Source organism: Odocoileus virginianus, chromosome 7, assembly GCF_023699985.2.
Source record: "Odocoileus virginianus isolate 20LAN1187 ecotype Illinois chromosome 7, Ovbor_1.2, whole genome shotgun sequence".
Lineage (NCBI taxonomy): Eukaryota > Metazoa > Chordata > Mammalia > Artiodactyla > Cervidae > Odocoileus > Odocoileus virginianus.
This window is the reverse complement of record NC_069680.1, coordinates 83,048,913-83,074,312: the sequence shown is the minus strand read 5'-3', so window position 1 is coordinate 83,074,312 and position 25,400 is coordinate 83,048,913. Positions and strand designations below refer to the sequence as shown.

The following is a 25,400-nucleotide window of genomic DNA, read 5'->3' as shown; positions in this document are numbered from 1 at the left end:
ACCACAGGATAAATTAATGATATTACCAAACCTTTTTTCATATTTTAATTAATTCTCTAGAAAAACTATGATAAATAGATTCACTATATCATAGGTTAAGAGTATTTCACAATTCTTGATAAATTACATCTTATTAGATGATTGTAATAATTTACACAAATATAATACAATGTCTAAGAGAGCTCATCTTTTCACTCTTGATGCTAACTAATAAAAAATTACAAACTTAATATTGGTAACAGTAACATCAGCAACATAGAAAGGAAATGATTTCTTCTTTTCATATAGCCACCAAAAAGCAGATATTATTTTGCTCCAAAAAATTTTATTCTGGAAAATATTTTTTGAAAGGAATCTTGAAACACACCTCAGAGACTGTTGCTGTGTCTTCTGGGCCAGTTTTTTGGCCTGTAAATGCTGAACCATAGTTCTAGCACTAATCATTATGTCTATGGGTTTTTCCATGAATGTTTCTTAAACATCTAATCTAGTATACCTTAAATTTTCTGCCTTTTTCAACAGTAGTTTCTTTTGTAAACATTATAGATATGATTACATAGATGTATAGACTTACTATCATCACTTAATGGCCAAATAATTTTCCATCTTGTGATGCCATACATATAAACACATACATATACCAACAATATCATAATGGACCCTCAAAGCATTAATCTAGTGAATAAAATTGAATGTAAACATTTCCTAACTGCTAAGACACTGGGTTGCCTTCTATTTTTTACCATAATGAATTATGCTGCAATCATCTTTTGGGCTTCCCAGGCTTCCCAGTGGTAAAGAATCTGCCTGGTAGTGAAGGAGCTGCAGAAGATGTGGGCTCAATCCTAGGTCAGGAAGATCCCTTGGAGGAGGAAATGGCAACCCACTCTAGTATTCTTGTGTGGAGCTTCCCAAGGACAAGAGGAGCCTGTTACGTGATAATCCATAGGGTTGCCAAGAATAGGAAACAACTACTTGCTTGCTTGCTCCATTATCTTTTTGCACCTAAGTCTTTTTTCATATTTTGAATCAATTCTCTATAAAAAATTATGATAAATAGATTTATTATATCATAGGTTAAGAGTATTTCACAATTCTTGATAAATTACACCTTATCAGATAATTGTAATAATTTACACAAATATAATACAATGTCTAAGAGATCTCATCTTGTCACAATTGGCAATATCATTAGTTTTTCCTGTGCTGAGTGGACCAAAATATACCATCTCATTTTAACTTGCATTTCTTTATTTATAAGAAGGGTAAGTATAGTTCATACATTTACCTATTAAATATTTGGTCCCTAAATGAAGCATTAATATTATTTGCTTATAGAGTTTAAAAAATTATAACAGTCATTGGTATAAGAAAGATAATTTAACTTACAAATTTATAACAAATATTTTTAGAAATTATCAAAAATATTTGCATTTTGTTGCCCTTTTTCATATAGAAGTTTAAATTTTTATGCACTCAAATTTAACTGTGTGTGTATTTATTTTTATCTTACAGATTCTATAGTCTGGGAAATCATTTGCTCTTTAGAATTTGAATAAATGTGTATTATATTTCATGCTCTTTTACGAAAATTTCTTTAACACTTATAAAAATGTGAGCCATGCATACAGAAAATTATATAAAATACTTATGGACAACATAAGGAATAATTATAAAGTGAATGCCTCAGTGAGAATGCCTGGTTCAAGAATCCAGTATTCCTGGTACCCAAGAAGTCCCTTGTATGTGACTCCCTGGTCATAAACCCTTTCTTACCCTCTTTGGGTGCCCATCAACTATCCTGATTGATGAACACAACTTTCTTGCTTTAGAAAAACTGTTCGCTACTTATGTATGCAGCTATAAGCAGCTGAGTTTGCCTATTTTTACCTGATAGATGGCACCACACTGTATGCATCTGTTTGTGTCTGTTTCCTCTGCTCAACACTAATGTCATGATGAATACAGTGAAGCGAAAGTCGCTCAGTTGTGTCTGACTCTTTGTGACCCCATGGACTGTTCTCCAGGCCACAGTACTGGAGTGGGTAGCTGTTCCCTTCTCCAGGGGATCTTCCCAAACCAGGGATTTAACCCAGGTCTTCTGCATTGCAGGCAGATTCTTTTCCAGCTGAGCCACAAGGGAAGCCCAAGAATACTGGAGTGGGTAGCCTAGCCCTTCTCCAGCAGATCTTCCCGACCCAGAAATCGAACCAGGGTCTCTGGCATTGCAGATGGATTCTTTACCAACTGAGCTATCAGGGACTATAAAATTCCTATAAATTATAAGAAAACCAGACATCTCAGTTTAAAATGGGCAAATATAAACAGCCATTTTTTAAGTGGTTAAAATTCACCATTTATAGCTCTAGTAAGTTCTTTTCCTTTGCTATGAAGGCCATTCTACTGTAGGTGGAATTTCCAGCAGCTTCAGTTTGGTGTTCTTATGACAAATGCTATGATGAGCAACCTTATGTGTGTATCTGGTACAAATGTGCAAGATTTGCTTTAGGGTAGATACGTATTTAGAAGTAGAAATGCTGGCTCTAGTGTATAGATATAATACCAACTTTGTAATACCAGACTGTTTCCAAAACAGATATATTATACTAACTTACTCTACTCTTAGCAGTACATGAAGTTTCATTGTGCTACACTTTTGTCAACACTTAGTATCATAAGCACTTTAATTTATTGTCAGTCTGGTTGGTATAAAATGATAGTTTGTTTGGAGTTTCCTGATTAAATTAGACTGCATATGTAGTCATGTTTTGGCCATTGATATTTGCCCATTTTTAATTGAGATATCTGGTTTTCTTATAATTTATAGAACTTTTATATTCATCATGACACTACATGACACTAAGTGTCATCATGACACTTCATCAACTATACATGTTTTAAAAATCTTTTCCCATTCTGTAGCTTAGATTTTTAAGTCTTACTTGAAGAAGGTATTATTTGATAAATCAAAAGTGATAATTTTAATGAATTAGAAGTTTTGTTATTAAAATTTTTTCTGTACCCTGATATCATAAAGCTAATCTCCTTTATTATGATTCTAAGTGCTTTAAGGGTTTGTCATCTAATATTTAGGTGCGAAATTCCATCTGAAATTGACTTTAAGGACAATGGGACAAAAGAATCCTATTATATTTTTCTACTTATTAAAAACCGTATTTTATTCTATTTTTCCTTCTGTACAGGGTTGGAACTTACATGCTCTGTTTCTATTCCTTTAGTAGTTATACTAAACAATCAATTATGCAAGCTTAAATAATCACAGTCTAAATTTAATCAATATTTTAATTCATCTCCTGGACATACAAAGAACTTAACAAGTCCTGGTGTCCATTTCCCTTCCCATCCAAACTTGAATGTTACTGTAGTCACATATGTCAATTCTACTTCACATTTTTTAAGTCAACCATACACTCACGATGGTTTCATACAGTCAAAATTTTCTTAGATTTACTAACATACTGCCGCTTTCTTTTCTCTTTGTGCTTTCTTATAAATTAGACCATCAGAGACTACTTTCTCTTGAAGACTATCTTTCAGAATTACATTCACTGAGAGTCCCTCAGCATTTTTCTAACATATTTTCATTTTGCCCTTATTCTTAAAAGATATTTTCACTGGGCATCAAACTCTAGCGTGCCAGTTACTTGCTTTACAGAACTTTAAACATATCAAACTGTCTTCTGTTTTATACTATTCCACTTGGTAAGGTAGCTTTCAGGCTGTCATTCATTTGAATGTAATCTATTCATTTTGTTTAACAAATTTTAGATGGTCTGTGTCTTTGGTGTACTGCAATTTCACTACAGTTTGTCCAGTGTGTATTCTTTAATTTATCCTGCTTGTGATTCACCAGAATTCTTAAATCTCTGATCAGGGTCTTTCATCAGTTATGGTAAATACTCAGATATTATCTCATCAAATATTCATTATGCTTCAGTCTCTCTCCCTTTTTTCTGGAATTCTGATTATATATATATATATGTAATGTAAATAGATAGATATATTAGATCTTCTTATTCCATCTTTCACATCTCTGCATCTGTTGTATATATATCCTAATTTTTGGTCTATCATTGTTGCATTCCAGAGACTTTCCTCTGTCTTGCTCTTTCAGTATACTAACTCTCCCTTCAGAGGTATCTACTCTCTCCCATGTGTCTGTGTGTTTACTTTAATTGCTTTACTTTGTTTAGGTCCTTTAGGTTCTCTTTCAAACATACTGGATCATTTTAAAAACTTTCTATGGTTTAAAATATTAAGTGAAAGTCACTCAGTTGTGTCCGACTCTTTGTAACCCCATGGACTATACAGTCCATGGAATTCTCCAGACCAGAATATTGGAGTGGGTAGCCTTTCCCTTCTCCAGAGGATCTTCACAACCCAGGGATCGAATCCAGATCTCCTACATAGCAGGCGGATTCTTTACCAGCTGAGCCACCAAGGAAGCCTGTTAAATATTAACCCTTTTATTTCATCAAACATAGTAAGTAGAGTTGTTTCAAAATGTGTATCTGATCATTCCAATATTTGAAGTGATTGCAAATCTATTTCTTCTGGCTCTTTGTTTTTCTGTGCAGTTTTAAATTTTTATCAAAAGCTGCTCACATTCCTTAGAAAAATGGTTTTGGGAATTTGGGGAGACTGAGAAGGAAGGAATCTCTATAGAGGATTCATATATTTTTGTCTTTGTTTTGCCATAAGGCATTTTCAGCTGCCAGTAACTTTAAAGTATATTCATAAATTGAGGGGGACTGTACAATTCAGATGTTAGAATTTGTGCTGAAAATCCATGGAAATGATTATTTTGTTGCTGTTAAGTTCAACCCTGGAGTGAATTTGCTTGCATTCCCCTGGCACTGCAGAGGGTGGAACAGATTCCTTCTGGTTCATCCTTCCACTGAGAGTGGGCTCAGTGTCCCAGCATGATAAGTAAATGATCTCCCCTTTGTGGCTAGCTTGGCAGGCTTTCACTTCTCGTCCCCACAGTTGGAGGGCTGAAAACTGAGGCTCAAGGTCCCCTGATGAGGTAGATGTGAAGGTTCCCTCGTTCACTCAAATTCTGACTTAATAATTCTTTTTTAGTCACACTTGAGAAAGATTTTTTCCTTTTATTTTATTGAAATATAGTTAATTTATAATGTCATGTTAATTTCAGGTGTACAACAAAGTGATTTTATTTTATATAAATCTTCATTTTCAGGTTCTTTTCCCTTATAGATGATTACAAAGTATTGGGTATCATTCCCTGTGCTATATGGTAGATCCTTATTTATTATCTGTTTTACATAGAGTAGTGTGTATATGTTAGTCCCATCCTCCTAAAAAAGTTTTTTATATTTTATTCAGAATTTTCAGTATTAATCAACAGGGTCTGATTGTAATAATTTAGTCTGCCATAACATCAGAGATGGGAAAGTCTCATTTGATCTCTCTTCCCCTCTCTCTAACTTACATTGGTGTCTGAAGAGGGATTAGCACATAAAATCCTCTTTTCCTTCCCATTGATAAACAACCACCTTAACACCATACACTGAATAATCAATTCTTGGTTGCGACATTTAATTCTCACATAACACAGTCATATAAATAATTCTGTCACCTTTCTGTGTTTAACTGATTCACTAATCCCACCCTCTAAACTTGGATTAGTCTCATATTTTTGCTGATCACTCAATCTTTATAATGTACTCTTACACCTCAAAGTGCTAAATTCCTTTCTTATTCTTCTTTTTCAGATTTGTTAAACTATTTTTACCTTCTATACTTCTAAATGAACCTTTAGAATTATTTCCCCAAGTTTTGAATATAATTCCTTTGGAACTGTTTTGAACTATATTAAATACATAAAGTTATTAGAGAGATTCGGCATTTAATAAATTTCAGCCTTCTCATGAAAAATCAGGTTATATCTGTTTATCACCACTTTCAGACTTCATTTACATTTTAATAGACTGCTGTAGCTTTCTCTATTTCTGATACTACTTGTTAAAATTATTTCTGTTATCAATTGATATGTTTTGTTACTATTGTGAGTTCAATCATGTTTTTGTCATGTCTTCTGTGGTTATTTTTAATGTATTAGAATGTTTTTGCTTTTCTAATTTTTTTGTGTCTCTGGTGGTATTTATGAATTCTCTTATCATAGTTGACGTAAACTTTCTATGCATTTTGCATGAATACAATAACATACTGATAATCTACATTTTTTTTCTCTTTCAGGACCTATACTTGCCAGAACTTCTAAAACAACACTCAATTAAAGTTTCGTTCCCTATTTTAATGATAAATCCATATGTGTTTAGCTAATAACTATAATAGATCTTAGTACACTGAACATTTTAAATTCACTGTCGCATTTTATGTAGCACTTCATGCCCTAAACCTTTAAAAAAAAACTTAAGAAGCCCTGGTTCAACACTACAAACCCAGCAGATTTAGACAGCATGGGACTCAAAAAACTTAGATGATACAACCAGTTATTTAAAAGAAGTAGTCTGAATAATACACATAAAAATTAGGTAACTTTGTTTGTTGTTTCTAGACATCATAAAAATAACAAATCTGAATGTGATGGGAAAAAATGTTGAAAGTGACGAAAATGAGGGTAAAAAGGGAAAGACCATGCTAAGGAGGCATATGGAAAAAGACCAACCAGGCAAACCACTGGTGGAAAGTTTACTTTTATTAACCACTGAACTGTGGTAATAAACTTTGCGAGCATAACTTGTGTTGCTCATATGGAGTAAACCCACTGCTAGAGCTCTGGGTATCTCCACTTCTAGATCACTGTCCCTTACAGCAGCCTATAGGGCACCTAATCAGAATCACCTGGGTGAACAGTCTCATAAACATGTAGATTCCCCAGGCCAAGTGAATCAGAATAGGAGAACTGAGCGTATGATGTTCCCCAGGGACTTCTCACATAAACTAAAATGTAAGGAAGAAAGAGAGAGACGACAGGCATAGGGAAAGAGAAAGAGAGTAAGACAGCCAGAGAGAGACATAAAGAAACAAAATCAAGGAGGGAAATTTCCTTGCACTAGGAAATAAATGGTATTACACCACAAAAAAACTATAAAAGGTGAATCTAAGAGTCCCTTTAAAATATTATAATTAGATGAGAAATCTTTTCAGAGAAATGAACACACATATCATATTAAATCACCTACAAGTTATGTGCTCTACATTGTATGAAGCATTTCAAAGAATACCAAAATCAAGTAAGGCAACACCTAACCCATCACAGCTAATCATACTAATAAAATGCTATCTGTATGCTAGGCAAATTTCTCATCAGATTTCACTGTAATTCACAGATTATTTTTACTGCAATAAATCAGAAAACATCTTCATCATCATGAAACCGGGGGGGGGGGGGGCGGTTATTTCACAGATATCCATGGGAAACTGTTGGGTTGACTTCAGGCCACCCTATCACTATAGAAATTAATCTGGGAGTGTGAGGTTGATCTCATCCCTGTAATTTTCCTGGTATTAATAATAGAGGTCTGGTTGCTGACACTACATTTGGATGTCAAGTGTCTTCTTTCTTTGCTAGCTGGCACCTCATCAGTCCCGGAAGCTCCACCTCACACCCCACTTTTAGTTGTATCTCAGCCCTAAAATTAATGACACAATTACACGGTGCTGAACGTCAATTATATCTCAATAAAACTGGAAGTAAAAATTAAATTCAATAATTAACAAACCCTTATTCCTAGTAAGTGATTTGTGCTTTGATTCCCTGCGGCAACCAATGCTCAATGCTTTAGCTTGAACGCTAACCACACTCAAAGGCACAGAGGTCTGAGTATGAATTCTTTTAAATGCTATCATGTTGGCTGTAATGGTGAATTGCAATTTAACTCATCTAAATTCAGTGGAACGCACTGAGCGCCCACTAGGCCTTAGGCCCTGGTGCTGTGGTGCATGTATGTGTGCTCAGTCACTACGTTGTGTCCAGCTCTTTGCGCTCCCATGGACTAGAGCCCAGAGACCAGGACAAATGAGATCCATCTCCTGGCTGGAGGAGCTTGCAACCAATATCCCATTAAATGGTTCTCATTTGATCTGTTATTCCTAAAGAAAAAAACAAACAAACAAATAAAAAACCACATACATGAAAAGCAAGACTGGGAGACAGCAGACTGCTCCAAGCTCAGTACTCAAGTGGGAGATTACCTAATCAATGAGCTTTGCTTTCAAACTATTAAGGTTTGTAAGTTGATATCAAAGAGATACACCTGCTCAGAGGGTGTTTGAAACTGCTCCCAAGCCATTTCCTGGTGAACAAAGAAGCAATATTATTCTTTTACAGCCTTTATTTTCTCTCTTCCTTCATCTCCTCCTTCCTTTTCCTCTTTTGTGCTCCAACCAATAATGCGGCCCCTTCCACAAAATCCTAGCATGCATGCATGCTAAGTCACTTCAGTCATGTCTGACTCTGCAATCATATGGACCATAGCCCGCCCTGGCTACTCTGTCCATGGGATTCTCCAGACAAGAATACTGGAATGGGTGGCCAAGCCCTCCTCCACAGGATTTTCCCAACCCAGGGATAGAACCCACGTCTCTTACATCTCCTACATTGGCAGGTGGGTTCTTTACCACCTGGGAAGCCCACAACATCCTAGCCATAAGTCTAAAGCCCAAGGGTGCCTCGCAAGGGATGCACAGATGTCAACCTTGAACCAAAATACACAGGAAAGAATGCCTTGAACTCAGCAGGAGACAGAGACCGAAGATGCAGAGAGGACTGCAGTTTGCCTGAACATTTAAGCTTTATTCATGCCCATCCCACCTGCTACTTGGGGTCAGCAGTATGTGGAACTGTCTGAAGGTGGCTCATTTGAATATCCAGGCAAATTGCATTAGACTAAGTGAACACCTGTGGCAGGTGTGCACAGCATCTGCCTTCCAGAGACTCAAAGTGTCTACACCATTTGAGCAGGCAGCTCAGCAGTCTACTTCACACCAAGTCAAGAGATGCTCCCTCATACATTATACAGCACAAATGTCTTACCACAGAATCTTTCATCTTCATGGGCAGAGGGTCTGAAGCTAAGTCTTCTAGATTTTGATGTAAAAATTTATGAAACAATTTGCACTGAATCAAGGACCTGAAAATGGAAAAAATACACAGGTTTTACTTTTCAAAATATGTGCCTTAAAGAAAATGCAGAATCTCGGGCCCCACTCTAGACCTGAATCAGAATCTGCAGTGTAACAGGATCCTCAGGTGATTCCCATCATATTAAAATTCAAGAAATACTGCTCTAGTCTATGTGCCTATTTCAAAGTCTGAGGGAAACAGCTTCACCTTTGACCTCACACTCACAAAGGACAAAAGTCAGTGTTCTCTCCTTTAAATTGTTCATAATGTAGAAAAAGAGTAGTGTGTGCAGGTGATCACAAAGACAATGGGTGAATTTTCAAACTCCATCCAGATTAAAGCTGTCCACAGCAGGTATGGGTCCCACTGACCATCATGAGCTAGCTAAGCTCACAGAGATTCTTTATTTCGGCCAGCCCTCAATATGGTAAAATATTTGTTCAGAAAATCTGTGCAAATAATATTTAAATTCTCCCATTTTCCACGTCTTTCATCTTGCTGCACCTGACAGCCTAAAATTATCATTTTTTTACTTCCGCAAAACACTTCTATCCACTTTTATAACTTAAGTCAGGATCTCCCTTGTGTTAGTCACTCAGTCGTGTCCAAGTCTTTGTGACTCCATGAACTGTAGCCCACCAGGCTCTTCTGTCTATGGAATTCTCTAGGAAAGAATATTAGAGTGGGTTTGCCATTTCCTTCCCCAGGGGATCTTCCCTACCCAGGGATCAAATCTAGGTCTACTGCATCTCCCATAAATGTGGCCAAATGAGATGGTTGATGGTTGATGGTTGATGGTTGACTGGTACCTGAAACTATGGCATCACCTGAAGGGTTTTCAGGTCCAAAGTGCATATTTATCAAACACTTAAAAGATACAAAGAAAGGAAAGATTTGAAGGTATATTTCCTAGTGACTAAGGGTTATTATTAAACACATTTTAAAACTTTGGCACAGACTTCACTTTAAATCCAGAGGGCACTGACCATACTAAGAACAAAAAGCAACAAAACAAAACCTTTCCTTTCAGAGAGGCAAGTCTAGTCTCCCCAGGGTAGACTTTATCCCCCTGGCATAAAGGCAGTGGTGCCGCCTCATGGACCCAGAGGGCCTACTTGTCAAGGTCAGTGCTTCTCATGCAACTCCCCAAGGGAAGGTCAAAGACAGTGCCTGGGTATAAGAGGACATCTATCCCTGGCTTTGTGAGTTTACTCCAAAAGCACCAGGGCCAAGGTTCAGTGTGTCCTTGAACTTGACCTCTGGTTTTCATTCATTTCTGGTTAGTCCTGGGTTTCTCCCACCATCACCCAGGGACCAGCTGGTTTAACAGGGCAAGAGGTCAAGCACCCTGAGCACTGGATGAGAGGGTGAGGCTGCAGGGCCAGTGGACAGCTGTGTGTGTGTGTTACTCACAGGAGTACAGAGGGGTCGCTGCTCTGCCTGCTCAGATGGTAGGAAAGTGCAACCAAGAGGCCACAGAAAGCTGAAAACAGCGCCGGAATGTGCTGCGTGCTCCAGGGTTCCTGAGCAAAAGATCAGAGAGCCAAGTCATTCCACGGCTGGGTGTGGAAGACCAGGATCACATTCCATAACATACTTAGCTGACTTCCCCAAGGTCCAGCTGGATAGACATGGTGCCCTGGGATCATTCCCACCAGTGGACATGCAAGCACCTGATGGCTCCTGGAAATCTTGCCCGTGAATGTACCATCATTGATTTTGAGAGGGCATTTCAAACAAATTGTACACATCTATAAGAATATATTTACTTCATCTTTTCTGAAATTAAGTACAGGATTTTTATAAGATGGAACATAAACCACATGTTGCTGCTTTTTAATTCAATACAATACTTAATAACAACTATAAAGATTGCATTTATTAATATTTATTTAACCAGTGGTTAAAACGGAGTGAGTGCATGCGAGCTCGGTCTCTTCAGTCATGCCCAATTCTTTGCGACCCTATGGACTGTAGCCCACCAGGCTCCTCTGTCCATGGGATTCTGCAAGCAAGAATACGGAGTGGGTTGCCATGCCCTCCTCCAGGGGATCTTCCCGACCCAGGGATTAAATCCGCGTCTCCTATAGATGTGTCAATATCGCATAAGAAACCAAATCAACTAGTGGACTAAGGCTCAGTGAAGAGAAAAATGGCTCGAAAGGAAAACAGCAAGATACTTCACAATTAATTGGATATCGGCCCAGATGCCAATAACTGAGGCACTGCACCCAGGGCAAAGAAGAGACGCAGGGAATATGTGTTCCCATTGTGAGCAGCACAGTGATCTGGGACCGAGGTCTCCTTCCTGATACAAGCATCATGCCTTTTACACAAAAAAGGAAACCTCTGTATATTCAGCCTTTTCAACCTCCATCAAGAGAATCTGCCGATGGCTTCCAAAAGCTGGACTGAGGAAAGGATTCCAAAACTGCTCCCTTAAGATTTTGATCCCTTAACTCACCAAGTGCCTTATTTGATAAGGACAAATTGTTCATTTTGCTTAAAATCAAAAATACAAGTGACTGAGTCAACTGTGCTCAGATTATACTTGTAACTACTCAGATGTGCTGAAGGAGTTAATGTTGTACCGGGTACAGAGAAGGGTTTCAGTTTCACAGACATTAAAATGTATTCCTTCCATCTCCGCCCCAGCAAAGGTCCAGGACCTGGAGAGCAGCATCTGGAAGGAACTGAAGGCCCCCAGCCTCGCAGGGGCTGCGGAGCTGCAGTGGAGCAATCAGGTGGCAAGGCCGGCCGCTGACGCACCTCCATGCATCCAGTCTCCACAAGGGCTCCTCCAGGCTCTCAGATCAGTGTTTTCAGGCTGGTGCAGGGAGCCTCTGGGGTTCTGAAGGCTCCAGGGCTTTACCTGTTATTTTTCTGATTCTTCCCATCAAATTTGCTGGTGAATTCCAGAGCAGTGAGAAAAGCATTCTCTGCTTCCCTCTTCTCTTCCCTTTGGAGTCAGCAAAGCCCCCTCTCAGCCCCCTCTTCCCATGCTCAGGGACAGGGGTCCTTCTTTCTTTCTTGGGCCAACCCTCTCTTCATGTCCACGAAGTCCTCTTCTTAGTCCACACACATCCCAACATGGAGGACAGACATCCTCTCTCTTTTTTTATTTATTTTAATTGGAGGATAATTACTTTACAATATTGTGATGGTTTTTGCCAGACATTGACATGAATCAGCCATGGATGTACATGTGTTCCCCATCCTGAACCCCGCTCCCACCTCCCTCCCCTCCCCATCCCATCCCTCAGAGTCATCCCAGTGAAGCAGCCCTGAGCACCCTGTCTCATGCATCGAACCTGGACTGGCGATCTGTTTCACATATGATAATGTACACGTTTCAGTGCTATTCTCTCAAATCATTCCACCCTCACCTTCTCCTACAGAGTCCAAAAGACTGTTCCTTACATCTGTGTCTCTTTTGCTGTCTCACATATAGGGTCATCATTACCATCCTTCTAAATTCCATATATATGCATTAATATACTGTATTGGTGTTTTTCTTTCTGACTTACTTCACTCTGTATAATTGGCTCCAGTTTCAACCACCTCATTAGAACTGATTCAAATGCATTAACAGCTGAGTAATACTCCACCGTATATATGTACCACAGCTTTCTTATCGATTCGTCTGCTGATGGACATCTAGGTTGCTTCCATGTCCTAGCTATTGTAAACAGTGCTGCGATGAACATTGGGATACAAATGTGTCTCTCTCAATTCTGGTTTCCTCAGTGTGTATGCCCAGCAGAGGGATTGCTGGGTCATGTGGCAGTTCTATTTCCAGTTTTTTAAAGGAATCTCCACACTGTTCTCCATGGTGGCTGTACTAGTTTGCATTCCCACCAACAGTATAAGAGGGTTCCCTTTTCTCTGCACCCTCTCCAGCATTTATTGTATGTAGACTTTTTGATAGCAGCCATTCTGACCAGCATGAGATGGTACCTCATTGTGGTTTTGATTTGCATTTCTCTGATAATGAGTGATGTTGAGCATCTTTTCAGCTGTTTGTTAGCCATCTGTATGTCTTCTTTAGAGAAATGTCTGTTCAGTTCTTTGGCCCATTTTTTGATTGGGTCGTTTATTTTTCTGGAATTGAGCTGCAGGAGCTGCTTGTATATTTTTGAGATTAATTCTTTGTCAGTTGCTTTGTTTGCTATTATTTTCTCCCATTCTGAAGGCTGTCTTTTTGCCTTGCTTATAGCTTCCTTTGTTGTGCAAAACCTTTTAAGTTTAATTAGGTCCCATTTATTTTTGCTTTTATTTCCAATATTCTGGGAGGTGGGTCATAGAGGATCCTGCTGTGATTCATGTCAGAAAGTGTTTTGCCTGTGCTTTCCTCTAGGAGTTTTATAGTTTCTGGTCTTACGTTTAGATCTTTAATCCTTTTTGAGTTTATTTTTGTGTATGGTGTTAGAAAGTGTTCTAGTTTCATTCTTTTACAAGTGGTTGATCAGTTTTCCCAGCGCCACTTGTTAAAGAGATTGTCTTTTCTCCTTTGTATATTCGTGCCTCCTTTGTCAAAGATAAGGTGTCCATAGGTGACTGCATTTATCTCTTGGCTTTCTATTTTGTTCCACTGATCTATATTTCTCTCTTTGTGCCAGTACCATACTGTCTTGATGACTGTGGCTTTGCAGTAGAGTCTGAAGTCAGGCAGGTTGATTCCTCCAGTTCCATTCTTCTTTCTCAAGATGGCTTTGGCTATTCGAGGTTTTTTGTATTTCCATACAAATCATAAAATTATTTGTTCTAGTTCTGTGAAAAATACCACTGGTAGCTTGACAGGGATTGCATTGAATCTGTAGATTGCTTTGGGTAGTATACTCATTTTCACTATATTGATTCTTCTGATCCATGAACATGGTATATTTCTCCATCTATTTGTGTCATCTTTGATTTCTTTCATCAGTGTTTTATATATATAGGTCTTTTGTTTCTTTAGGTAGATTTATTCCTAAGTATTTTATTCTTTTCATTGTCATGGTGAATGGAATTGTTTCCTTAATTTCTCTTCCTGTTTTCTCATTGTTAGTGTATAGGAATACAAGGGATTTCTGTGTATTAATTTTATATCCTGCAACTTTACTATATTCATTGATTAGCTCTAGTAATTTTCTGGTGGTGCCTTTAGGGTTTTCTATGTAGAGGATCATGTCATCTGCAAACACTGAAAGTTTTATTTCTTTTCCAATCTGGATTCCTTTTATTTCTTTTTCTGCTCTGATTTCTGTGGCTAAAACTTCCAAAACTATGTTTAATAGTAGTGGTGAGAGGGGGCACCCTTGTCTTGTTCCTGACTTTAGCAGAAATGCTTTCAATTTTTCACCATTGAGGATAATGTTTGCTGTGGGTTTATCATATATGGCTTTTATTATGTTGAGGTATGTTCTTTCTATGCCTGCTTTCTGGAGTGTTTTTATCATAAATGGATATTGAATTTTGTCAAAGGCTTTCTCTGGGTCTATTGAGATAATCATATGGTTTTTATCTTTCAATTTGTTAATGTGGTATATCACACTGATTGATTTGCAAATATTGAAGAATCCTTGCATCCCTTGGATAAAGCCCACTTGGTCATGATGTATGATCTTTTTAATATGTTGTTGGATCCTGTTTGCTAGAATTTTGTTAAGGATTTTTGTATCTATATTCATCAGTGATACTGGCCTCTAGTTTTCTTTTTTTTTCATTGGTCCCTACTGCCCTGCCTGATTGGATGGCATCACTGACTCAATGGACATGAGTTTGAGCAGACTGAGGGAAATAGTTAAGGACAGGGAAGCCTGGTATGCTGCAGTTCATGGGGCTGCAAAGAGTCAGATACAACTTAGCAACTGAACAGAAACTGCCCTGCCTATAAAGATGCTGAAGTTGCTGACATCTTTATGAATCTAACATGATATTGTAAACCAACTAGATGTCAATAAAACAAAATAAAAATGCAAAGGTTTCCCCCCCTCAGTTACGCTGCAAAGCCAGGGTGCTCTCTCCTCTCCTCCAGTGCCCCTGTCAGCCTTGCAGGAGGCTCCTCACCAGCCAGTGCTTCTGTCACGCAGGGCACCTCCTCACAGCACAGGCTTCAAGGCGAGCTGACACAGATTTGAATCCTAGTCCTGCCAGGGATGAGCTGTGTGGCCTTGGTTAAGTTACTTTACATCTCTGAACACTGTGTTAGCTTGCTATTCTTCAGAAAATAACACATACACACAGGTTGCTGCAAGGGTACTTTTCTATATGCCTGGACATTTTTTAAAGTTATTGGTATGAGAGGTTCCGTGTAGCCTCTACTTGGTGACTGGTACTCAGTGCTCTGTGCCAGACTGTCCTGGGCTGTTTCCTCTCCTTCTATCCACAGTCAGCTGGTCCTAACATGTTATCGATGCACCTTGCAATACACCTCCAGTTGGTCCCTTCCTTTCATTGCATCCAACAGGGTCAGCCATCCACTGCCTCATTCCAGGGCTATTGCTAACAGCTTCATAATGGGAAGATCTAACGATGGTCTCCACATCCCTCCCTACAACACTTCTCACTCCACTAACCCCATGAGTCATCCCCCTTGTCACAAAAGAGTGGGCCTCCTCCCATAAAATGCAGATCAGTCACATGATTGTCCTCCATCAGTATTTTTCAGAGATTCCTATTGCCTACCAAAATAATCTACTCCACAGGAAGCTAATAAGTCAGCTAGGATCTGGCCCAAGCTCAATTCTTCAGCCTCCTTCCACACATTTAGGAGATTCACAGCAGCGAAACCATAAAGATGTGTTGCCTCCTGCCCCCACCACCCCACCTTCTTCATGTACAACATTTCATCTGCCCAGAGATCTCGTCCACCCTGAATCAGAGTTCATTCCCTCTGCCTGGTGAACTCCTATCCATGCCTCAGTGCCCAGTATAAAAAGTCCCACCTGTTTGGTACAATCTCTCTGAATTCCTAGACAAATAGAAGCTCTCCCCTTGCATCAGAACCATCTTTAATACACATCTACTTCAGTTTTTAAGATATCTTAGTCCTGTTACTCGTGGGCATGGGTAGGACTTGCCCTGTGGGGATTCCCTGAGAAGGGGCAGTTTGCATCTCCCTTGACCTGTACTTGGCACCAATGTTACCACATCAACCCATCCTTGAGAGAATGACTACACAATCAGTTTTCATGAGTACATTCATCCCTCTTATATGACCCCTGTGAAAAAAATGTTTCAACAGGAAAGAGGGTGGGGCTGGGAGTTAGTGGGAGGGAGGCTCAAGAAGGGATACATGTATATTTACAGCTGATTCACATTGTTGTTCAGCAGAAAGTAGCACAACACTGTAAAGCAAATATCCTCCAATTAAAAAAAAGAAAAAGAGATATTCTTGTGCAGTTCACCACCTTCAGTACCACCTTGGCAGAAAGGATTTCAATAACAAAACATTGTATAGATTTAAAAAAAAAAAGAAAGAAAAGAAGGTGAAGAAAATAGGTAGCTTAGATCATGTGGGCCAGGCAGTGAAATGCCACAGAAATGATAGACTATCAGAGCAAAGATATCTCATGACCTTAAAACTATTTTTTTTTCATTCCAACCACACTCCCAGTGACAGACAATTTATTCTGGAACTTGGGAGTTTTAGTCTTTCCTTGAAAGTTCATCCACCCCACATTTACTGGCCACCTCCCAGGTGCCGGGCACCAAGGAGCACAACTCTGTGGAGGACAGCACAGGTGTCGAGGGAGGGAAGAATACGAGTAACTGTGATGAGGAGTGACAGGCAATGGACAGCGAAGTGTCTGGTGCTGGGTGCTCACTGGGCAGGAAGCAGAGGCTCCAATGAGTCCAGAGAGTGGCATTTAAGTGGAGCCTCGCACAGAAGAAATTCAGAGAATACCGTCCTTCCCCTGTGGTGGCTTCTGGGAAGACCAAGCTGGGCTCTGGGGGCACTGGGGGTGCATGGAGCTGACCCCTGCCATCCTTACCTATACTCTTCCTCTCCCTGCTCTGGACAACCCACCTGCACCTTCTCCTCTTTCCTCTCATACTTGGTTGTTACAAAAACATGGACAAAAAGTTTTCTGAAAGAGAGAAACCTGCTAAATGCCATTTCCTCCCTCTGATTTCTCTATGCTTGCCTCTTTGCATGTTTATTCACAATTTCGTGAAGGCAGAGGGCTTCCTTTCACATGCAGCTCATTTAAGAATGCAAAAAGGAAAAAATAACTATGAGAAGGATTTAGTAACCATGACCATGAAAATAATGGTTCCTGAAAGGGACAAGGAGAAACAAGTCAGGAGAATATATGTCAGCAGAAGTGGATTCCAGGCTCATCACTTCCTGGAATGAATGATTCTGTGGAAGGGACTTAGTGGTTCAGCTTCTGCTTCTGTAAAAAGGTGACAACAACACCCTTCCTGAAATACTGCTGCAATGCCTTAATGATATTTGAAATGACCTTCCATGCTGCAAAGCAGTAGGCCGATGTTAGTTTTTTATTAATTGGAAAAGAAAGGGCACCTATGATGGATGGTCTTCGCAGACAATAAATTAAAGTGAAACTAAATATACTTAAATAATTAAGTTTACCTACTTTTATTCACCCAATACCCTTATCTAATTCTCCTCTCATTTACTCTCCACTTAATTAAATCTCTGCAGTGCAAACGTGAAAGGACAGCTCCTAGTACTGAGGGACCCTCCCTCTTTACCTACTAAACTAGCAGTTGGCAGGCAAGAAAACGGGAGGTAAAAATATCTAATAGGAAACAGTGGAGCTATAGCGGAGGGACATTGTCCCCATTCCTTCTACTTCTTAGTATTTATCTCAGCTTGTCACTACAGGTCTGTATAAAGATCACTTGATTAATCTGTGATCCCTCCACTGGGTCGAGCCCATGACAGCAGAGACTCATGTTTTGCCCCAGTGTATTCTGAACACTCTGTGCAGGGCCCAGGCCCTGAAAGGCCCTTAATAAATACGTATGGTACCGATGCCCTGGGTTTGAGCAACCGTTACTTCCTTATCCTGTGATGCAGACCTAAGAAGGGAACTGCCTGGATCATTTTATTTAGGTTATCTACACAGACACAGAAGGTTGGTTTTTCCCAGTGCAGAGCAGTAGTTAAAAGCATGGGCTCTGGTGCAGGACTGCTGGTTCCCTCCCAACTCTGCTGATTATTAGTACAAAGATACTGGGCAAGCTTTTAAGCTTTTTAGGTGGCACTAGTGGTAAAGACTATTTCCCTAGTGGCTCAGATGGTAAAGAACCTGCCTGCAGTGCAGGAGACTTGGGTTCGATCCCTGGGTTGGGAAGATCCCCTGGAGAAGGGAACGGCAACCCACTCCAGTATTCTTGCTTGGAGAATTCCATGGACAGAGGAGCCTGGTTGGCTAAGATCCCACCTGCCAATGCAGGAGACATAAGAGGTAGGATCATTTGTTAGATGACTGAACAGCTCTGTGGCCACAGGGACAGAAGAGAAGGGACAATATTTCCTTTAATAATGTAAAAATGAGATGACGCCAGAGTGGCACAGTTATTCTTCCAAGAAGCAGGGTGAGATGAAGGTTGGCAAGGAGTTCAAATTCCAGGTGTGGCTGTGCATATTTCTTACCCCAACCTCAGATCGTCAAACAACTCTTCCCAGAAAGAACCTGGGCTCCCCTGAGCTTGGGCAGACTGCAAAAAGGCAGACCACCTGCATCTCCCTAGGCTTTCTACTGGCAACATCTTCAAGCTCCAAGTTCTTAGCATTGTTCATTTTTTCAACAGATACAGTTATATAATATATAAAATAGGAGGCAAATTTCTCAGGGAATCAAGGTTAGAAAAGACTATTGGATATACATGAGTTATTTTTTCATGTTCAGAATGCCAACATTTGCAAAACCATGCCATCTTCAGGAAAGATTATTTTCAATTTGGAAGAGATCTTCTAACTGAGCTAATATCATCCCTTCAAATTATTAATCAAATAATAAGATAGGGAGAATGGAAGAGACTCACTCAAAGTGGCAAGATCAGTACCAAGCCCCTACTTCAGTGCACTGTATCTTACACCACCCTAAATACTTCTACAGCCAAAATGTGCAAAGTATGTGGACATCTCATGACTTCCCATTTCAAAAGGCTGGGTATCACTATAATTGATAAGAGCTCCCAGCTTTACAGGTTGTTTTATTACTGTATCTCTGCCATTCAATAGTATTGGACATCTTTTTAGATAAATGCCTGTTTTAGGGTTTGTTATAACACATGGTAGGGTGATAGCCCAAAGGAAGAAGTTATTTGAGAGGGGCTCAGAGGCAGATTTCTAGAGGCCTGACTAAAGAGCGTGGTTGCAAAGGAATGAACTTGAGAAGAGCATATTACAAATCATGCAAGGGTATAATTCTTCAAGGCTGTATGAACCTGCATTCAAGCATGGTCTGGGTATGCTAGAGAATGTGTACTGCTAGGTTAATTATAAAGGTGCCACTCTAACTCATAGACTTAGAGAATGAATTTATGGTTACCAGGGGGGAAGGATGGGGCAAAGGGATAGATTGGGAGTTTGGGATTGACATGTACACATTGCTATATTTAAAATGGATAACCAACAAGGACCTACTGTATAGCATGGGAAACTGCTCAGTGTTATGTGGCAGCGTGGATGGGAGGGGAGTCTAGGGGAGAATGGATACATGTATATGTATGGCTGAGCTCCTTTGCTGTCCAAATGGAACTATCACAAAAGTTGTTATACTCCAATATAAAATAAGAAGTTTAAAATAAAAAAAATTAAAAATAAGAAAGATTTTAAAAGGCACCACTCTCAAACAAATATGAAGTTCACAGGAAGAGTTAAGCATGCAGAAAATACACTGAACGGAAATAATCTTTATGGTTTATCAACCCCAAACTTTCTGCACTGGGAAGAGAGACAGCTGGGTGCCACTGACTGAAGATAAAACTAAAGGAAATAATCTTTGACATCAGCAAGGGAATCTGGATGTAATTTAAGGAAAAACTTCCTGACATTGATGACTCAATAAAGTACAATTAAGGAAACATTAGCATTTCTGTTTCCCAGTTATTTTAAAACACAGATATTTTCCATGGAGAGTTGAGACAAGCTTGCCTGAGAAAGAAGGAAGAAGAAACCTGCTGCAAATGTCTCTTTTTACGCTTTCACTGCATAGGAATAAACTGTTTTAACAGCTCTGCAATTTAACACACACACAACTAAATAAACAAATTGAGAACAAGAAGGAACTATTCCGGATCATTTTACATAATTATGATTTGGGGTGGGGGGAACACAGTAAGATAAAATGGCTTTGTCCATTTCTTCCATTTCTTTCTGCTTAATCTCACTCCATTCCTTTCTTACTGAATCCCCTCCAGGCTGTTCAGTCCTGAGTTACCGAGAGTCACCACACCTACAACTCCCTCCGGGGCCTCGGCTTGCCTCCCTGTCCAGGCTCTTTGGGCAGGACTGCCCAGGACAGGTGGGAACCTTGTAAAAGACTAACTATGGGATGGATGGGGCTTTCCACAGACTCAGGAGCAGCTAAGGAGCCAAACTTCTAGCAGGAGTTGAGCCTGTCAAGTTCAGAAATACAGTTTTAAAAAAATGCATTTGAGGATGTTTATATTTTTTAATTTTTAAGATGTATTTTAATAAATAAATAATTTATTTGGCCACACCATGCAGCAGGTGGGATCTTAGTTTCCCAAACCAGGGACTGAATCCCTGACTCCTGCAGTAGAAGCAGGGAGTCTTAACCACTGGATCACTAGGGAAGTCCCAGGATATTTTAATTTTAAGTTTGGGATAGAGGAGAAAACATTGACACTTGAGAAAGAACAGAACCACAGATCTGAATAAGGATTTTGAAAGAAAACAATCAAATGCACTGGGTATTTTATCTGAAAGTTCCAGTTCATTGCTCAAATAGTCTTATTTCTGCAAAGAGAAGTGGAAAGAGAGGAGATGCTGACTGACATTTTTAGTGGATTTTTTAAGAATATAGTAGAACACCCTACATTTAAAAAATATTTTCATATTTTAAATGTACCTGTATGTCTTGAATTTTATATAACTATATAACATTTATTTTACTCACACACATATATACAGAAATGTACACAGACACACAAATACACACACACACATATATACACACACAAATGCATTTATTTTGAGGGACAGAGATAAGATTTTAAACCTATTATGCACTGATATGAAGTGTATATCATGTGACAGTTTGCTTCAAAAATCAATGCCCCTAATTTGCTTTGAGAGAAGTCTCATGGGCCCCTGAATTGGGAATGATATGGATTGATGAGTGCTGGCTTCATAAAACTCCCACAGGTTTTGAAATATTTTTATGAGGTAGAAATAAAACTGCCTAATAGTCCTACAATTCTGTGGTAGATTTCATATGCATTTGGGAATTCTTTTGATGAAAACGCATAAGGAAGTTCAGCTTTGTTTGAAAGTACCTCTCTAAAGAGAATCCTAGTTTCAGCATTTTTTTCCTGCAAAATCTGAGACATCTCTATGATGGAATTTACAGGGCAAACAGAATTTGGTCATAAAGAGAAGCAAATGGACCAAATTTCACTTTGCTATGCCCTTCATATCAGATTCACACAGTCATTTTAAGGGAAAAGCAATAGATTTTTCTTAGCCCATTACACATCAGGGCATTTCTGAATCCAGGTTTTCGTATATCCTAAAATAAGACCTAGATCATATCACTTTGATATAAGTCCTATTTCTAGGACTATTTTGACATGAATCTTATATTGAAGTAAAAGAAACTCTGTGCCCCTCAAGTTCCCAGAAGATCAGATTCTGTTTACATCTCACGGCCATGGGTCACCATGCGGCGGGCAGGCACTGCCGAGTGTGCATGGGCACCTCCAGAGCCCCCCGCACCCAGTGCTCAGCCCACAGCAGCCCCTGTGGACATCCCCATGGTCCCGAACACCCAGCTGGCAGCCCCAGGGCCTAACAATGAGCTTAATTCATAACAGCCAGTCAATATGTGTTCAGTAAGCAAATAAATGGTCACATTAACAAATACTATGAGTAAGACTTCACTGTCTGCTTAAAGAAGGTTTCCTTATTTCATACCTTTTTTCATTTCGCACGGTGTGGTCAAAAAAAGCCAATTTGACCTTTAAGAATAGGTGCTGGGGGGAAAATGAGCTCACTCGCTAGCAAGAAAGACTGACAGGCACTACCCAACATAGATAAATGTAGATAAATAAGCACATGCACACAGACTTTCTGGAAAATACTGACTGGCGGCTCAGTGGTAAAGAGTCCACCTGCCGATGCAGGAGATGTGGCAGATGTGGATTTGATCCCTGGGTCGGAGAGATCTCCTGGAGAAGGAAATGGCAACCCAGTCCAGTATTCTTGCCTGGAAAATCCCAAAGACAGAGGAGCCTGGTGGGCTACAGTCCATGAAGTTCCGAAGAGTCAGACACAACTTAGTGACTAAACAAACAAACAAAACCACCCAACACAGATAAATATAGATAAATAAACACACAAACACACATACACACAAACTTTCTGGAAAATACTGCCATTTACCTTACTTCTCATAGCCGTCTTCTCTGTTATCTGCATTTATTTAATCCAAAAGTTTATAGAGTATCTTTTAGGCAACAGTGGACTTTTTATAGAATATGAAAAAAAAACATATATAAACCATAGTCATGACCTTTAGGAGCTCATGGTCAAACTAGGGGTGAAGAAAAGTACTTACGAACAAGATCAACGAAAATGGAACCGATGTACCAAGCAAAAGCTTGACTAGCCACTTGACATACACTGTCACGTTCAGACTGTAGCCCACCTTTAAAGGCAGGGATCACATTTTAAACATGAGGAAACAGAGGCTTCTACTGTACTAGTTATTGTGGGAGTATCTGTATTTCCCACAGAACTAATTATATTCAGAATAGATAAGAGCCGACATGAACACCAAAAGGACAATACTGCTCACAGAATTTTGGAAGAGAGAAAGATAGACTCCCACTGGCATGGCCAGGACGAGCATAGTTTTCCATCTCTACTGGGACCACCACTGCTCATAGCGCAGGCCTGGAATTCTTTTCCACCCACCTTCCCCTCTCCCCATCCACCACTCTACAAACTGGACAGCCACCAAATCCTACCAATGCTGATTTCACAACACTTTCTGGATTTGACCCTTTTTAAACTCTGTACATCCTATCTAAATCTGACTCCAGATCTTACTTTACTCAACTGCAATTCCATTTTGAACAACTGAGCTATCATTCTTCCTCCTGTTTTTTCCCCCCATATCAGTGTCCACTGCCACTGTCAAAGGCATCCAACATTAGCTTAAGGATCCAATCCGATGTTGACTGGGTTTGGAGACCAATGTGTTTAGTCACAAAGTCATGTCTGACTCATGTGCGACCCCATGGACTGTAGCCTACCCAGCTCCTCTATTCATGGCATTTTTCAGGCAATACTGGAGTGAGCTGCCTCTCCCTTCTCAAAGGAATCTTCCCTATGACTCAGGGATCGAACTCGTGTCGCCTGCATTGCCAGCAGATTCTTTACCGCTGAGCCACCAGGGGAAACCAAGAGATCAGTTACACATGTTCAACTTACTAGGAAGCGAATGTGACAGAAAGTACTTACTGCCCATCTAATATTCATCTGCCCTTCTTCCCAACCTTACTAGCTGTCCAGACAGCTAAAAGATTTGTAATTCCCACTCCATCGCAGATAGAAGATCTACCCATAAAATATAATCTGAAGTCTAGAGTAATAAAAGTGAATTACAACTTGGAATTCGTTTTCAGACGTATTACTATTAGCAGCATCACCATTATGTTCATCAACATCATCACCATCAACTAATTATGCTATTAATAATAATACTTTCCATTTATGTTGGTTCTCTACTGCAGTGCAACAAATCCCCACAAACAGTGGCTTAAACAACACAACATATGATCTTGCAGGGTACTGCCCGAGGCATCAGGGCATGGCATGACTGGTTCCTCTGCTCAGGTTCCATCAGGCTGAAATCCACAAGATTGCAGTGTCACCCAAGGCAGCAGTTTTACTGAGACTTGGGTCTTCTGCCAAGCTCACTTCTGGCTCACAGAATTCAGTTTCCTTGCAGCTGTAGGACTGAATTTTCTTGCTGGCTTTTGCTGGGATCTGCTAGAGATCTGACAGGCCAGACTCGAGACATGCAGTCCTCGCCATGGGCCATTTGCAACACTGTTTACTTCATGGCCACAGGGAGGGTCTCTGCTCTTCTGTCTCTGACCTCTATATCTTCTCTTAAAGTGCTTGCCTGATTAGGTCAGACCCATCCAGATAATCTCTCTTCTGACTGACTTCAAGTTAACTGGTTAGGAACTTTGGTTACATCTCAAAATCCCTCCACCTTTGCCAGATGATGTAACTAATCACAGAGTGACACCTCATCATCCTCCTGGATCACCCACATTCAGAGGGCAGAAATTATACAGTGTGGGCATACCAGGGGACAGGAGTCTTGGGGCAATCTCAGAATCCTGCCCACCATACCATTTAATGAAAACTCCTGAGCTAGGCACTTTATATACATTATCAATTTAATTTCATTCACTTCTGACAGCATTCATATGAAGTAGTTATTACTAATCCATTTTACAATTGAAAAAAAAAAAGAAAACAATGTGAATTAGCCATGTGCCCTTAGGCAAAAATTTCAGCACTCTGTTCACATTCACCACTGGAATATAGAAATGCTATTACCTTCTTTATGCATTACATGGAGTTATTAAAAAAAAAGGGCAAATGAGAAAACACTTGGGAAATTATTCTGAAAATTAAAGTACCATGGATCTGGAAGGTATCTTATATGCCTGTGAAGAGTTCTTTTGACTAGAAAAATATATTTATACTTCAAATGTGCTAGGGAGAAGGGCATGGAAGTGAGATTTTGAAAAAATATAAGATTTGGGAAGTGTAATGTTAAATCTTTTCATCACTCTCTGGACCTCCATTTCCTCACTTTAAATAATAAAATGAAGGAGCTGGGATAGGGAATATGTAAGGTCTATTTCAGAACTAAAACCATTCTATGAGTTTGTTTTATATTTATATTAAAGATCTGAATGCAGGGGAAAAGCCATTGTTTTAGCTGCAACCCTGTGGTATCTGGAAGAATGTGAGCAAACTCCCACAGCAGTTGTTAATGATGCTTGCGAAACATTAAATTATAATAATGTACCTCCA

At 39.6% G+C, this 25,400-nt stretch overlaps 1 protein-coding gene across 5 annotated transcripts in view; it reads right to left on the bottom strand.

Moving 5' to 3' along the window:
* The window catches only part of PCNX2 (pecanex 2), a 296,271-nt gene that overhangs the window by 161,737 nt on the left and 109,134 nt on the right, over positions 1-25,400 (bottom strand). For all 5 annotated transcript variants that reach the window (XM_070471076.1, XM_070471078.1, XM_070471079.1 and 2 more), the window contains 2 exons: positions 10,547-10,656; positions 9,044-9,140 (listed from right to left, as the gene is read on the bottom strand). In XM_070471076.1, the coding sequence (XP_070327177.1) occupies positions 9,044-9,140; positions 10,547-10,656 (207 nt within the window). The remainder of the gene's footprint in view (positions 1-9,043; positions 9,141-10,546; positions 10,657-25,400) is intronic.